This window comes from Manis pentadactyla, chromosome 10, assembly GCF_030020395.1.
Source record: "Manis pentadactyla isolate mManPen7 chromosome 10, mManPen7.hap1, whole genome shotgun sequence".
In the NCBI taxonomy this organism is placed as follows: Eukaryota; Metazoa; Chordata; class Mammalia; order Pholidota; family Manidae; genus Manis; species Manis pentadactyla.
Genome location: NC_080028.1, coordinates 102,883,651 through 102,900,173, shown reverse-complemented (window position 1 = coordinate 102,900,173; position 16,523 = coordinate 102,883,651). Strand labels below are relative to the sequence as shown.

Below are 16,523 nucleotides of genomic sequence, written 5' to 3'. Positions count from 1 at the left end.
AGGGTCAGGTTTCTAAGTACCCTGCCTCAGACTCCTGTTCAGCCCCACTGAACAAGGCATGGCTGTGGCCCAGGCCCGGCTCTGTGCACACAAGGTGTGGCTCCACAGGGAGACCCCACCTTGGCTGGGATTATGTTCATGGGGTGAAATACATCAGCTTTTAAAAATACAAAATTAAGTGGACTCAGTGCTAAGAAAAAGTGCCAAGCAACAGGCCTGGAACAATGCCCACTAGCCTGCCTGCTGGCCCAAGGAGAACTCGGGGCTGATTCAGGAGCCCCGAGTAGCTGCTCTGGTGTTTCCCTTTGGTTCAGGTTATGCACACATGAAAAAGAAAACCCACGGGAGGAGAAACCTACCTTCTACAACAGCTCGGAAATAGAGAACGGCCTTCGGGCTGAGATGTGTCTGCACTCTGTGCTGTGAACTGAGCAACACAGCCGTAGTTACTGTCGCCTGATGCAGAGTCCCTGGGTTTTGTATAAAGTAGTCTCACAGTGACACTTACGGCATTCTGCTGCGGACAGTGGGTTGTGAGGGGAACACGGCACCACAGGTGGGGTCTGATGCCAGAGCAGCTGCCCTTGGCCAGCCGTGCCTATCAGTGAGGACAGCCCGCTGCTCGCTGTGGCCTATCTGGGCTGGAACCCCATGGCCTGTTTCTGAGCTCTACCCCACTTCCTACCCCTCGCTACACCTGACACAAATTCCTAAGAATACCCCTCCTGCCAGGATACTTGACAATTTGCTTGTTTCTGGTTAACCTCCTCCTTTTCCTGTTACCATCTGGGATATGGCCTTGGAAAAAGTCTGCTCTCCTAGGGACTAGTTCAGCAAGAAGTGTTAGGCGCAGCCCCATGCTTGCAAAGTGCTGCTCTGAGCCCTGGGGTGTTCAGGCTGAGTGTGAGGCACAGCCAGTGGCCCGGGCCAGCAGAGCCACTGGAGGCATGCTTTCCTCCCAGGGGCCACCCTGGGTGTGAAGAGGGGCTTTAGGCAATTAGTCCCTGTGCAGAGGGCAAATCCACCTGTTTCAGTGTCGGCCTGTACACTAAAGAATCACCAGCCTCCACATTCTGGAGAGTTCTGCAGGGAAGGCCTGGCAGTGAGAGTGCACCCACAGGAGCGGGCCATCCTCAGCAAAGGCAGGGGATGCACTACCATGGGACGTGTAGGCAGTGACAGCATTCCAAAGGCCCAAGGGCTCCTCTTCCCTGAGCACAGGAAAGCTAATGTCATGCACCCTGGAGGGACCATAATAACCTGTGTCAGCTTCTGAACCAAGCCACCCTTCTCTTCAGGGTCCAGCACAGGCCTCACAAATGGTGCAAGGTATGAAAAGTCAAGGCGATAAACCAGCCCATTCACGGTGCTAGGCCTGGCCTCCCAGCTGTGGGCCCACCACCCGGCGCCAAGGCCATGACACACGGAATCAGGGGTAAGGACTGTCTCCGGGGGCTGCTGCACCAAGAGCTAAGCCCAAAACAGCAGGAGTTTTCTTTGAAGCAAAGCTTCCTAAGTTTCCAGGAACCATTTCAGCATGAGGCTGTCAAGCACATGACGGACTGTGTGGAGAGGTGGTCCACATGCTGTGACAGGCTGAGAAAGGGCCTCTTGGCTTGTTTAAACCACAAAATAAAACACACGGCACTGTGTTCCTGAGGCAGGATGCTGCCACAGTGATTCGTGGCCACCACGTCGTGACGTGGAACTCTCACCATGCTAAACACGGAATCACAGCAACCCTCTGGGGTCACTTTTCTACTCCAGGGGCTCTCACCCTTGGCTGCACAAACTGCCAGGAGGTCAGGAATCCACAGAGAGGGCGATCCCACCGGATAATGACCCTGGGGGCTTGGCAAAGACTCCCAGTCCCATCCTTCCCTTTGGCCTCCCCTGGTCCCTGGTTTCAGGACATGTCAAAGGTCAACCACCAGGTCCTTCTAGGCTTTCTGATCTTGGAGCTGCAGGCCCTCTTGCATGCACGCACACCCATGCGTGTGTGTCTCTACGACTCTGTTGTGTTCCAGGCTTTCATTCAAAATGGTATTTGTGTCAGTACCTGTGTGTGAGGCTTCGTTTAGCATGTGGAAGTAAAACTTTGATTATCAAATAACGAACCTCAAGTAAAATTAGGATGAGTTAGTTGCTCTTCATTTGGGGGGCTGAAAATTTAACATAATGCTAGTTTTGAATGTTGAGTGGTATTTTCTATTAAGCAAAGAAAGACTAAGGATTTATTTTAAAAAACATCCAGACTGAAGGTGGTCAAATCAAAAGAGACCCTCCTTGCTGATGAGAACAGTGTTCAAAGAGCAGGCCACCCAGACACCCACTGAATGGGTGCCCTGATCTTATGATACCAAGTTAGTGAAGGTCTGTCCTCAGGACCCCCAAGACAGTCAGTCATAACCAATAATCTTATTTCAAGATTAGTTTTTGATCTTGGGGTTAAAATAATCAGACTTTTTTCTTTTATCCAGAAAGTAAAAAACTTACAGAAGAATTCTAGAGATCTCTATACATTACAAAGCTATAATGCAAAATCTTCGAAACAATTTCTCTACCAACAGAAGAGTTACAAATATTTCAGTCAAAAATCTACATGTGTCCTTCTGAGTAAGCAGTATAAGAGCTTATTTTGAGGAAGTTTATTGTTACATTTTGCAATAGTAGATGAGGCACAGCTATCTCTGCTTCAACAACTCAATAAAAAAGACAATAATCAAGGGTAACAGTGAAAGTAAAAAAATACAAAAGCCTAAGGTTTCTGTAGACAAAAACGGCTATAATCTATGTGTAGAAAAGTTGTAAATGCTTTAGTTTAGCCTTGCAAATAGTCACCTTCTTCTCCGATGATGATGACGCCCAGAAGCTGGAGCTGGGGGCCCTTATGGGTTTCTTGGGAAGAGGCAGAGGGCCCCAGGCCTTCGGGACGCTGCACCCCACTTGCAGGCCATTGGGCAGCCTCACTCTGCTTACTTACATGCTTCCCACTCTGAAGGCCAGCCAGCAAGGGCATCAGGCTGTTTAAGAGAAAACGCACACCCCCGGGCAGGCTGATCTAAGCCTGCTGGGGAGGCTTCTAATGACACCGGCTGTGGCGGCATCTCCACCAGAACCATGACCGCCTTCCCAGGCTGGTGGGGCAGCTCTGAACCTTAGCGGTCTGGTACGGCCTGGAACACTGCCCAGTGGGGAGCACTCACCGCCTTGGACCCAGCTGCAAAAAAAAAAGGATCTTAGAACTGCCCCAGGGGAGCCTGTCAATGAGTGTTTTCCTTTAAACCATGGTCATCGGCACTGATCCTGGGTCATGTCCTTCAGTTGATGAGGAGCCACAGGAAGCAGTACAAAAACAGCAACTTTTCTCTAGCCAAAAAGATGCCAAACCCCAGGGTACACCAGCATACACCTGGAGCACCAAAGAGGAAGAGCTTCATGATGCCTCCTGGCTAAGAGCACTGTGGCAGCAAGGACGACTTAGAGGCAGGCTTTCCCTCCTTCTGGGTCAGCATCTGCCACAAATGAATGTGGATGTGGCTTGTGAAAACGAGCCAAGAGATGCAATGGGGACACAAGGACTGGGAACAGTGTGGCCCAAGGGCAAGCGCCCAGGATGGGTGTTTGGACCACAGTAACATTCTGGAGCTGGCTACAGATGAAGCTGCTTTTTCATTTAAATGCTAGGCAAAGTCCTGTACGCACTAGACAGACTTTTTAGTAGAGCAAAACACAGCGGGGGCCGGTTTGGAATGTGATGTGTTTTTAAACACAGTGGAAGACACCTGGACAAAGGTCACTGGGCAAGTATCTGAGTGCAAGGGCTACCAGCTCACGTCGATGGCACAGCCTCTGGCCAGGTGGGAGCTGTGCTTGTAGTATTGACCTGTTATGTGTGCAGACAAGGAGGAAGGGACCCTGGAAAGAGTCAAATTTAAGGAGGTGCTGAAAATAGGGGCCATTGTCTAAAGGCACTGGTGTAGTGCTAGTTTTGAGAAACTTGGATTTCTCCATAGTCTGCGGGCTTCCCAAAAGGTCAGTGTTAGGCACTCACCAAGCAGCTGTGCATTAACCAGGCTCTGCTGGTCACCTGGCCAGCTTTCAGAAGCCTGAGAGGACCGGAAGCTCCCTACTGCTTCCAAAAGAGGGACATGGGAAATGCAGCCACTGTAGGTCTCCAAAGACGACTGTAAGACACAGGGTCACCTTCCAGGTGAGCCGGCTGATGTTTCTGCCAGTCAGTGGGGGGAGGGAAGGGTGGGTATGGAGTGATGAGCACCAGTGTGCATCTGGTAGAGGAACATTTGCTGTCAGCAAGCTGTTTCCACCCTCTGCGGTGATGCTGGGCCCTCTGAAAGGCAGGAAGACCAGCGCCTGCTGCAGGGCATTAAGGCAAGTCCATGCTGTGGAGCCCCTGCTCCCACCCTCTAAGCTGCGGCCCTCGGCCTGATCTAACACGCCAGGACCAGGGGCTATCAGGAAACTGGCACGAAGAGTTTTAAAAGGCAACTCGCTGGCTTTGGGAGGTGGCCTTGAGGCCCCAGGGCCGGGGCCCTGAGTTTAGCAGCATCGGCATGCGCCTACAGTCAGGCAAAGCTTTCAGCTAATCTGCCTCACTGAAGACCTGCGGGTGAGGGAGAGCCGTCTGCAGGGCTGCTGGTTTTTGTTGTTAGAGGCAGAGTGTGTGCACACTCACATGCACCTGCGCGCGCGCGCGCGCACACACACACACACACACACACACACTCACTCACACACACGCCTTGATTCAACTGCGTTACAAAGGAGTAAGTGTCTGTGAGGAGAGGGCGAGCTGTGTTACTAGGTTTATGCATCAGCTCCGAAGCCAGAGCTTGGGTTTCAGTAGTTTTGCGCGCGCCCAGGGTCCAGTAGCCTCCGTCGGCCCCTTGTCCTACGCGCTCCTGGACTCCCGGGCCAGGTGTGCACCGGTGCCCTGGGAGGCAGCCAGTGCGCGTTCACTGCAGCATGATGTCCTTCAGGTTCTCCTGCAGGATGGTGTCCTTCACTGCGTGGAACACGAAGCGGATGTTCTCGGTGTCTATGGCGGTGGTGAAGTGGTGGAAGAGTGGCCTGCTGCGGTTCCGCCTCTTGCGGTCGAAGCACTGCACCAGGTAGCGCTGCACGTCCTCCAGCCTGTGCGGGTCGCCGCGGAAGTCCGGGAAGTGCTTCCGGATGCTCACGGCCTTCACTTTCTCCACCAGGAGGTCCGTCTTGTTGAGGAACAGGATGACGGACACGCTGAGGAACAGCTTGTTGTTCACTATGGTCTCGAAGATGTTCATGGACTCCACCAGCCGGTTAGTGCGCCGGTCCTCCATGAGCACCTGGTCGTACTCGCTGGAGGACACCATGAACAGGATCGATGTGATCCCATCGAAGCACTGGAACCACTTCTGGCGCTGTGACCGCTGGCCGCCCACATCCACCATCTTGAAAGGGATTTTCTTAATGACAAAGTCGTGCTCCACGATGCCCTTGGTGGCCTTCCTCGCCAGCAGGATGTCCTGCTTGCTGGGGAAGTAGTTCTGTAAGATACAGGCCAAAGGAGAGATTCAAGAGGAAGAACATGGGAGAACAGGAAGGGAGAGTCAGACTCACGCGAGAAGCTGAGCTGAGCACCAAGACAGCTCCTGCTCACGAGGCTGTATTCGCCATGGAACGGAAAGTGAGGGCACTGAGTGCGCTTTGGATGCAGTGGGCTCATGCTCGGAGGCCCCAGTCCGGAACCCACCCGTTTTCTGTCCCAGGGAAACTGGCCATCTTCTTTGTTTCTGCACCACAGCTACATTGTAGTTTTTCTAACTTTCAAAGCATATGCATTCCAAAACCTTACTATGAACTAATTTAATTTAGGTTTGCAAAGTTGTTTAAATTTAGTCTGCAATATGTTTAATATGTTATTCTTGGAGAACTCTCAAAGCCTTTACTTAGCAACACAAGAACTGCGGTCACTCCTGAGGCACTTCGATTCCACACCATGAAAGACCTGCAGTGAGTACTGTGTGTAAGCACTTAGACAGCAGGCTTGCCAAAACACCAAATGATGGTGAAGCCTGTAGTTCCAGCTCCCAAAGCACAGGTACATGGGGACAATCACATTCAGTAACCCTGCAGGGACAGAAGAGCGAAATCCAGGAGAGAAACCCTAGGGAGAAAGACTCCAGTGACTCCTACATAGAAGCTACAAGGAAGGAAAGATGGAGGGAGAAACCTACACATTAAAAGAAGTTTGGGTGGCATGGGCACAACCTTCGTAGGAGGCTGACACCAACTGGTGGAGTAAAGCAGCTTCTCCAAGCAGACAAACAGGGCAGCTGGGAAAATCGCCACACTGACAGTGGCTAGCTGATAAGCAGGGGCAGCTGTTGGTTTTTAAGGAGCAATATGGTCCAGTGGTTATGACTCTCAGCGGCTTCCCTGCAGAGATACACTCGGAACTATTTCTGATGAAACAATAGGGTGATTTGCTCCTGGAGGGCAGGTGGGGCTGGGGCAGTGAGATTAGCTATGGGTGGTAATTGTTGAACCTGGGGTTTCGTTTGACTGTTTCTGCATATATTTGAATTTGCCGTAATAAAAAGTTAAAGGAAATGTGTTTACTAACTAAAGAAGTCTTGCCTCCTCTGTGGTGATCCGGGTGAAGGGTTCTTACAGAGACACCACTTCACATCTCCATTCAGCAGTGACTAAAGGCTCACAAGCAAGAATGTGAACACTGCCTCCACAAGAAGGAGGCCATCCTGGCCTCTGTGCACCGCTCCCCGTCCCCCCGGGATGCAGAGCATGGACAGAAGCCCGAGAAGGCGCTGCGAGCCTTGCACCTAGACCGCTCTGGTCTCAGGTGTGTTCTAGCACCGGGGTGGCTTCTTAGGGTGGGTCTCTACTCACCAGCTGGCCGATCCGGTCCAGGTTGTCCAGGAAGTACTTCACTGACTCACCCTGTCACGGAGGAAAAAGACTTAGACTCAGTCTTGGTGGAGGAGCCATGACTTGGCAAACTGAAGCACCGACGGGGTGACCTGAGTGTGGCTTTTTTGCCTCTGTGTCAAACAGGGAGGCGCCATGAAAAGACATAGTGTACATGTGTTTTTAAAAATTAAACCAGGGAAATTTTTTTTTCAGCTTTTCTAGCTCCAACCCCAGGATTCAAATTCAGACTGTGTCTTTCAAAGCTCTCCTGCTTGATTCCAGTGATGGGTAGGGTGCTGGTCCTTCTTTCCCAGATGCGGAGACTGGCCCACTTAAGGCCAAGCCATGGGGACGGGGGGCGGGGAACGGGACACACTTGAGGTGACATTCCTGGATGGTTTGCTTCCAGCAGAGACGGCACTCTGGATGTTGTCTTTAAAGACAGGGAACCATCAAGAGAAGAGGCGTTTCTGGGATCAGGCATGATATTCCCTATGTTTCGCACATTTGCGCAGCCTGGTTTACAGCCTGGAGTGATAAGGCTCTTTTGTCTGGATTTCTGTGGTATAAACGAGTCTCTCTTTGTTCCCTGGATTGAACAGTCTCTGGACTGAACACTGACACAAGCTGAGGCTACCTGATGGCTGGATGCAATGCAATGGCATGCACAGGATAAATTAGTGTTTAGAGGGCTTTCAAATGTTGACTTAAGGGGAGCTAAACAGTGGAAGTGGAAGTGAACAACCATGTAAAGCTACTCTTAAAAAGCACAATGATGAAAATTAATCACACCCCCCACCCACAAGAAGGATGCGGCTTCCTATGATTCAGTTTGAACCTTACTCTTTCAGACAGAGACCAGCGACATCGGTCTCAGGCTTCCCATGCTCCCTTACATGGGGGACAGTCACCCAACATAAGTCGGGTCCATGCTGTCATGGAGGTTTACAAAAATGCCACACCACACGGCAGGCTGACATTCTAGACCGAGGAGGAAGATCATTGGAAAGGAAGGTGATTACAGCCTGAGCTTGTGACGTCACTAAAGATGAAGGATGATGGGAGCAAGCAGCTTGTGACTTGATTTCTCTTTCCCCACTTGTCTCAAGCAGGCCCAAGGGAAGAAACCAGGAATCAAGTTCATTTATTGAAGAATTTGTCTTCCTGTTTTAAAACAGGATGATTCATAAGAGAGCAGTTTGCTTAAGGGGATAAACCCCACATGTCCCCTCAGTTATAGCACAGATTATGATGAGCAAATTCAACTTCCCTGCAGCATCAGGGTGCTGCTGGGGTGCAGGCTGGTTTGTTTGGCCCAGGTAGCGAGACGCATCCAGCACTCCGGGATGACGCCAGCTTCCCCGACCCGACTGCCCGGCTCTCAGGCTGATGAGAGCAGGCGATGAGCTGAGGGGCCTCAGGTAAAGAGAAAGCAGAACATGCCCCCCCACCCCCCAGGGGTCACAGTAAGAGGTCACGGCCATGCAGGAGCCCCAGCCCAGGCTCTGCACCCTTGGCCCCAAGGCTCACCCCAACCACAAGATGCGCAGTGAGATGTGCCTGGAGGACACAACTTGGGGTGAGGCCAACACAAAGCTTCAGCACGGAAGGCCTGTCTGTGATTCTGTGTCAGTCCGCACAGCCAGCAGAGCCACGCAGGAGGGGAGCCTATTCTCCAGGTCCAGGAGGGCCCGGCCACAGAGTCTGTCGTGGGGCCGAGGGAAGGATGGAGGCAGGGGTGACTGACTCCACCATGGTGTGGCACGCGAGGCTTGTCACCAGGGACCTGCAGACCTTGCCACTTTGCCGGTTGTGGCCTCCAGGACAACATGGGCAGTGTGCTTCAGGTTCCCATGGCATTTGCTCATGAAAGGTCCAGGTTTAAAATTCTGATGTATTTTCAGCACTAGAAAGCCATCATTCCTGGGGTGGGGCCCTCATGACAGGGTTAGAGACCCAGGGAGTCCCTGCTGCCTACAGCCTCATGATGATTAGGCGAGAAGGTGCTGTCCGTGGGCCAGGAGGTGGCCCTCCCACACCCTGGCCCTGGACCCCAGGCCCCAGAGCTGACAGAAATGCATGCTTGCTGTTTAAGCCGCATGGTCTGTGGTATTTCTGTTACTGCAGCCTGAATGGACTAAGATGGTGCCATTATACAGGCAGTGGTCCTGGCATCCTCTCCAGGCAGCTACTGAATGACGCTAACAGAAGAGTCCATGGAAATGGGGCTTTTTCTAACCTCTCTGACTTGAAAATCTAAGTCACTTAAGTAGTAAGAACATGGATTCATGGATGAGACAAGGAAAGTTCACTAGTTTGTGCTCAGAGGCCCCTGAGCACATACTCATCCCTGGGCTCAAGCCCAGTGAAGACCCCTTCTCCTGGCACATGTGGGTGAGTCTGAGGGGTGTCCCTGGTGCCTTTCAAGGGAAAGCAGGTTTGTCCTGGGCTCCTGCTAGGCAGGCAGGCGATGTGACTTCAGAACCATAGGCAGGCCCATCAGTAGAGAGAATCATCTTCTTGGCATGCGCCTCTGCTCCTCAGCAACTGCTCCTTGGCAGCACCCTTCACCCACACCTCTGGCGCACAGATCACTCATGTGGGGCTCTGCTGGCTCAAAGCTCCTGCCACCAATGTCCACTCCCTCCCACCACATCCAGGTCCTACTGGCCCACACATGACAGAGGCTGCCCTTTCAGCGGCCTCATGCACCTGCCTCCAGAGTGAGCCCCTACCCTTTCTGTGCTGTCCAAGACCAGGCCGGCATGATCACTACCCGGGGCAGACTCCCATCACCCCTCCTTCTCTGTCAGGGATCGACTCCATATGTTGGTTCGATTCCTGGTGCTTCCTGTGTGACAGGCTAGCGGGATCGTGCAGTGGAGGTGTGTGCATGGAACAGAGCCCGCTGGGCCAAGGATCACTGGCAGAGACCCCATGGGAAGTGAGGAAGGACAAAGGGCCAGTGAACGGTTACAGAGAAAGTGAACACTAACATCCACACTGGGCTAGGCTTTTCAGGTTGAAATCCTATGTATCCAGACATGAGCTGCTCCATGGCTCCCATACTTAGTGAAGTTAATTCTAAAATTTTAAAATGGAGTCAGTCACACTGGGACAGAAACATAGGGCTTGTCAATGGTGGGTTATAGCATTAAAAAAATGCATTCACCTGTTTAGCCATAACAAAGACACTTTTAAAAACTGCCATAAAGTAAAATATTCCAAAGGCCACGTTTCCATTCCATTATTTAATAAATATCAAATTTATGACTTAATTTCCACTTAATAAAGATGCTAACCAAACAGTATGTTTGAATAGAGAACTTTTAAAAATACTTTAAAAAAATTGTGTAATTCCGAAAGGAAACTCATCTTGAGTTCAGTCTTTGCTAAGTTAACACCTATGACATTTCACTGGGGTCTTGGGAGATCAAATGATATCACAGCTGTAAAAGTAAGTATTCTGGAAAAAGAAAAAGCATTACATTAATGTAATTATAAAAATAAAGATAACCCAAATTTCAATTTGGGTGCCTATAAACTGTTGCTAATTTGTGACGTTAATGTATTAGGTAAAAGATTGGCCAGCGAAGTGATGTGTGCACAAAGCTGGTCACTGCAACACTTCTGTGCTCTCAAAAGCCTGGGAGAGGCCAAATGTCCGCTGGAGGAAGGCCGGCTGGATAAACCACGCTCTCTCCACGCGGGGGAGTCTTGCACTGAGGAGCAGAGTGGGGAAGGTCTCCGGGCTACCGTTATAGAGTGGTTTATCTACAGTTACATGGAACTGGGCAAGGACTAAAATAGAATGCTTCCTTTTGTATAAGAAATAGGGAAATTAAAACCTTTACTATTTGCTTATATTTAAAAAGGAAACATGGTAGGATAAACCGGCAGCAAATAAAAATGACGTACGGTGGCAGTGGTGTGGGGTAGGTGGGAGCCAGACCCCTGGGAATGTATTCTGACTTGGAACCATGTAAATACCTTACATAATTTAAAATAAAAATGGAAATCCACCTAAAACAAATGAACCAAAGTGTATCAAGTGGAGGTGCAGCCTCAGGTTTCTCAGGGCCTCGCACTTCCTCTCTAGAATGTGGACGTGTGGTGGAAGCTGGCCGAGGCGCTGGCTCTCCTGCCTGAGCCCTGCTAGGGCAAGTCCCACACCCAGGGTCCGGAGCTCCCACCCTAGCTCCAACAGCGGCTGCCTGTGCCAAGTGTGGTGAGACCCCAGGAAAAGGCCCAGAGTGGGTTCCTGTCAGGTACCTCTTGTCTGGGATTTTTCTCTTGAGGTCAAAGAAATCCTGAACTGCAGGGTCTGCAGTTTCCGGGTTGCTGAACAAGAATACCTCCATGTGCTGGGAGGGCAGTGCACTCTGAACTCCACAGGGATGGAAGTTTCTGTACCCAGAACCCCCTGGACCTTGCCCTGTGTATTTATTTCTTCATGTGGCTGTTCTTTCACATCCTTTAATGTGCTTTGTAGTAAGTCAGAAATCTGGTAAGCACACTATTTTCCTGAGTTCTGTGAGCCACTCTAGCAAATTAGTGGAACTCAAGGAGCAGGTCATGGGAACCTCCAGCTTATAGCAGCTGGTCAGCAGCACAGGATACAACCTGGTTCTGCGACTGGCATCTGAAGTGTGTGTATGTGAGGAGCAGACTTGTGGGACATAATGTACTTCCAGGTACACAGTGTCAGAATTGAATTAAACTGTAGGACATCCAGCTGATGTCTGGAGAATCTGAGGATAGCTGGGTGTGGAAAAAATCTCTACACATTTGGTCACAAAAGTGTTTGTGTGAGCAGCAAAGGACCCATGCAGGACTGTCTTTCCAAATATACATCAAACCCAACAATACATAAAAAGGAGAATACATCAATACAATAGGAAAAAAAACATTTTAACAAAATGAGAAAAAAAAACATGGATATTTCATTAGGTGCAGAAAAAGCATTTGATAAAAGTCAACATCCATTCATGGTCGGAAACTCTCATCCAGCTACACAGAGAAAGGAACTTTCTCATCTGATAAAGGGGAGCAGTGAGAAACCTACAGCCAGCCTCACAAGTCATGATGGGATACTGAACACTTCAACCCTAGGACTGGGCGAGCTGCCTCAGGCAAGGCAGCCATGTTCACCACTGTGGCCAGCGCTCCTGGATGGCCAGCCAGTGCGGAAGAGCGAGTGGGCGAGCAAACAAAAGGTTAGGACGGGAAGGCAAGAAACAAAACTGAACCTGCAGATCAAGTATCTGGTTGCAAACAAAGTCAACAAGAGAACAAATAAGTGAGCTTTACAAGTTCAAGATACAAGGTCAATATGCAAAATATGTGTTCTTACATTGTAGCAGCTAATAACTGGAATGTAAAATCTGAAAAAAGTAATTACACTTTACACTAAGAAACAAAATATTTAGGAGTAGCATTTTTTTTGCTCTACATTTTGTTTTTTGAAAAAGCTACGGATGGACGGGAAGTCGCTAAGATTGTGCAGAGAGGTCTAGTGTGCCTGTCACCCGTTTCTCTAAGTGGTTGCATCTTACTGATTTAATTAAAGTACGATTTTAAAACCAGGGAACTGACATTAGCACAATGTACATATAGTCCTGTGCATTTTATCTGCAGATGAGATAAAGTGCATACTTAACATGAGGTAACACTCATCGCCCGTAACTGAGACAGAGAAGTGATCCACTCCTGCGAAGGTCTCCTTCCAGGTACCCATCAGTTACCCACACTCCTTCCTCTGCTACTCCGAATCCATGGCAACTGCTAATCCACTAATCTGACTGATATCTCAATAGTTTATAGTCATTATCTGTTTTCATCTCTGTATAGTTTTGCCTTTCTAGAATGTATTTTAAATGGAATCGTACAGGAAGTGACCTTTTGAAATTGGCTTTTTCACTCAGCAGAAGTGAGATCCAGCCAGTTGGACCACCATGTGTATTACTAGTCTGTTCCTCTTTATTCCTGAGTTATGTCCTATGATTTGCATGTACCATGGTTTATTTAGCCATTCACCCATCTAGAGACATTTTGGTTGTTTCCCTATTTTGGCTATTACACACAGGGCTGCTGTCAAATTCACGTACAGGTTTTGCATGGACACAGCTTTCATGTCTCTGGAATAAATGATAGACATGTGCTTGCTGGGTCATATGGGAAGCATATGCTTAGTTTTTTTTTTTTTTTTTTTTGTAGATAATTATTTTTTATTGAAGGGTAGTTGATGCACAGTATTACATTACATTAGTTTCAGGTGTACAACACAGTGATTCAACATTTATATACATGACAATTCTAGGTACCAGCTATCACCCTACCAAGCTGTTACAATATCTTGACTATATTCCTTATGCTATACATTACATCCCGGTTATTTATTTATTTTACCATTGGAAGGCTGTACTTTTTTTTTTTTTTTTTTTTTGTGAGGGCATCTCTCATATTTATTGATCAAATGGTTGTTAACAACAATAAAATTCTGTATAGGGGAGTCAATGCTCAATGCACAATCATTAATCCACCCCAAGCCTAATTTTCATCAGTCTCCAATCTTCTGAGGCATAACAAACAAGTTCTTACATGGAGAACAAATTCTTACATAATGAATAAGTTACATAGTGAACAGTACAAGGGCAGTCATCACAGAAACTTTCGGTTTTGCTCATGCATTATGAACTATGAACAGTCAGTTCAAATATGAATACTCATTTGATTTTTATACTTGATTTATATGTGGATACCACATTTCTCTCTTTGTTATTATTATTTTTAATAAAATGCTGAAGTGGTAGATAGATACAAGATAAAGGTAGAAAACATAGTTTAGTGTTGTAAGGGAGCAAATGTAGATGATCAGGTGTGTGCCTGTAGACTATGTGTTAACCCAAGCTAGACCAGGGCAATAAAACATCCACGTATGCAGAAGATTTCTCTCAGAACAGGGGGGGTGAGGTTCTAAGCCTCACCTCTGTTGATCCCCAATTTCTCACCTGATGGCCCCCCTGCGACTGTGCCTGTCTTAGGTTGTTCCTCCCTTGAGGAATCTTACCCGTCTCTGGCTAACCAGTCATCTTCCGGGGCCATACAGGGAAATGTAAAGTTGGTAAGCGAGAGAGAAGCCTTATTGTTTGAAATGGTTAGCTTTTTATTTCTTTGCATATTTATGCCCTGTAGCTTCTATGCCCAGCATTTGTCTTGAGGTATCTTTACCACTTGGAAGACTTATGATACTCGGTAAATTTGATATGAGGTACGAATTCTATTTCAGGGTTGTAATTAGGAAGGAAGAAGAAAAGCTATAGAAGTAGCAGGCGGAAGAAAACATGGGAAGATTGATTATTTCTTTGACCTATCTTCTTGTAGAGTAACTTCAGCGTGTATAGGTTTTAAGCTACTACTTAAATTGCGCACACACATTAACACAATAGGAGTATAGTTACAAAACCAAAGCATATCTGTAATTACCAGCCATCTCCTGTGAAACCAAGAAAACCAGTTAGGCACCTTAGGCATTTGTGAAAACTTATCTATGATATGGTGGATATTGTCCAACTGAACTTGAACAGTCTGAGAGAAATCAGACAAATTAAAACAACCCATTCCTGGGGACTGTTCACATCCCTTATGTTCTTTTAACAGTAAATAGTCTGTAGTTGTAATTGGAGCGCTACAATTTGCACTTCTCCTAATTCTTGGTTGAGTTCCAACAGTATAGATCCAGTCAAATTTGTTGTTTTACTGTATGCACAGGCCAGCTTAGATATCTCCTTCATTCCCATGGCAAGTCCAGGAGCTGGTGGGATGAGTGCATCTACAGCTGTAGCAGTGTGTGGATCTTTGTTGGGGTTTTTTGATGATCATCTTCTGGCATGAGTCTTCCAGAGAGTGCTGATGTTGGAAGTTCTTTTTCATATCGTATCTTAGTTCATTTTCGGAGTAGCCCAATTAGGCTTTGATCCTCTGTATAAACACAAACAGACCCTTTGCCTACACTTTTATATGCCCTTTATACCCTTGTGTAGAACTCATTGGAGGTTACCACACAGGAACTGCCCTTTTTTTTTTGTTTGTTTTGTTTTGTTTTTGATATCACTAATCTACACTTCCATGATGAATATTATGTTTACAAGGCTTTCCCCTATACCAGGTCTCCCCTATAAACCCCTTTACAGTCACTGTCCATCAGCATAGCAAAATGCTGTAGAATCACTACTTGCCTTCTCTGTGTTGTACAGCCCTCCCTTTTCTCCTACCCCCCATGCATGCTAATCTTAATACCCCCCTACTTCTCCCCCCCCTTATCCCTCCCCACCCACCCATCCTCCCCAGTCCCTTTCCCTTTGGTACCTGTTAGTCCATTCTTGAGTTCTGTGATTCTGCTGCTGTTTTGTTCCTTCAGTTTTTCCTTTGTTCTTATATTCCACAGATAAGTGAAATCATTTGGTATTTCTCTTTCTCCGCTTGGCTTGTTTCACTGAGCATAATACCCTTCAGCTCCATCCATGTTGCTGCAAATGGTTGGATTTGCCCTTTTCTTACGGCTGAGTAGTATTCCATTGTGTATATGTACCACATCTTCTTTATCCATTCATCTATCGATGGACATTTAGGTTGCTTCCAGTTCTTGGCTATTGTAAATAGTGCTGCAATAAACATAGGGGTGCACTGATCTTTCTCATACTTGATTGCTGCATTCTTAGGGTAAATTCCTAGGAGTGGAATTCCTGGGTCAAATGGTAAGTCTGTTTTGAGCATTTTGATGTACCTCCATACTGCTTTCCACAATGGTTGAACTAACTTACATTCCCACCAGCAGTGTAGGAGGGTTCTCCTTTCTCCACAGCCTCGCCAACATTTGTTGTTGTTTGTCTTTTGGATGGCAGCCATCCTTACTGGTGTGAGGTGATACCTCATTGTAGTTTTAATTTGCATTTCTCTGATAATTAGCGATGTGGAGCATCTTTTCATGTGTCTGTTGGCCATCTGTATTTCTTTTTTGGAGAACTGTCTGTTCAGTTCCTCTGCCCATTTTTTAATTGGGTTATTTGTTTTTTGTTTGTTGAGGCGTGTGAGCTCTTTATATATTCTGGATGTCAAGCCTTTATTGGATGTGTCATTTTCAAATATATTCTCCCATACTGTAGGGTTCCTTTTTGTTCTATTGATGGTGTCTTTTGCTGTACAGAAGCTTTTCAGCTTAATATAGTCCCACTTACTCATTTTTGCTGTTGTTTTCCTTGCCCGGGGAGATATGTTCAAGAAGAGGTCACTCATGTTTATGTCTAAGAGGTTTTTGCCTATGTTTTCTTCCAAGAGTTTAATGGTTTCATGACTTACATTCAGGTCTTTGATCCATTTTGTTTACTTTTGTGTATGGGGTTAGACAATGGTCCAGTTTCATTCTCCTACATGTAGCTGTCCAGTTTTGCCAGCACCATCTGTTGAAGAGACTGTCATTTCGCCATTGTATGTCCATGGCTCCTTTATCAAATATTAATTGACCATATATGTCTGGGTTAATGTCTGGAGTCTCTAGTCTGTTCCATTGGTCTGTGGCTCTGTTCTTGTGCCAG

General features: G+C 47.6%; 1 protein-coding gene across 1 annotated transcript in view; it reads right to left on the bottom strand.

Moving 5' to 3' along the window:
• Positions 1 to 2,416: 2,416 nt before the first annotated feature.
• Positions 2,417 to 16,523, bottom strand: part of GNA12 (G protein subunit alpha 12) — a 98,302-nt gene continuing 84,195 nt past the window's right edge. The window contains exons 3-4 of the mRNA XM_036932882.2: positions 6,910 to 6,960; positions 2,417 to 5,546 (exon numbers count right to left, since the gene is read on the bottom strand). Of these exons, the coding sequence (XP_036788777.1) occupies positions 4,977 to 5,546; positions 6,910 to 6,960 (621 nt within the window). The 3' untranslated portion in view covers positions 2,417 to 4,976. The remainder of the gene's footprint in view (positions 5,547 to 6,909; positions 6,961 to 16,523) is intronic.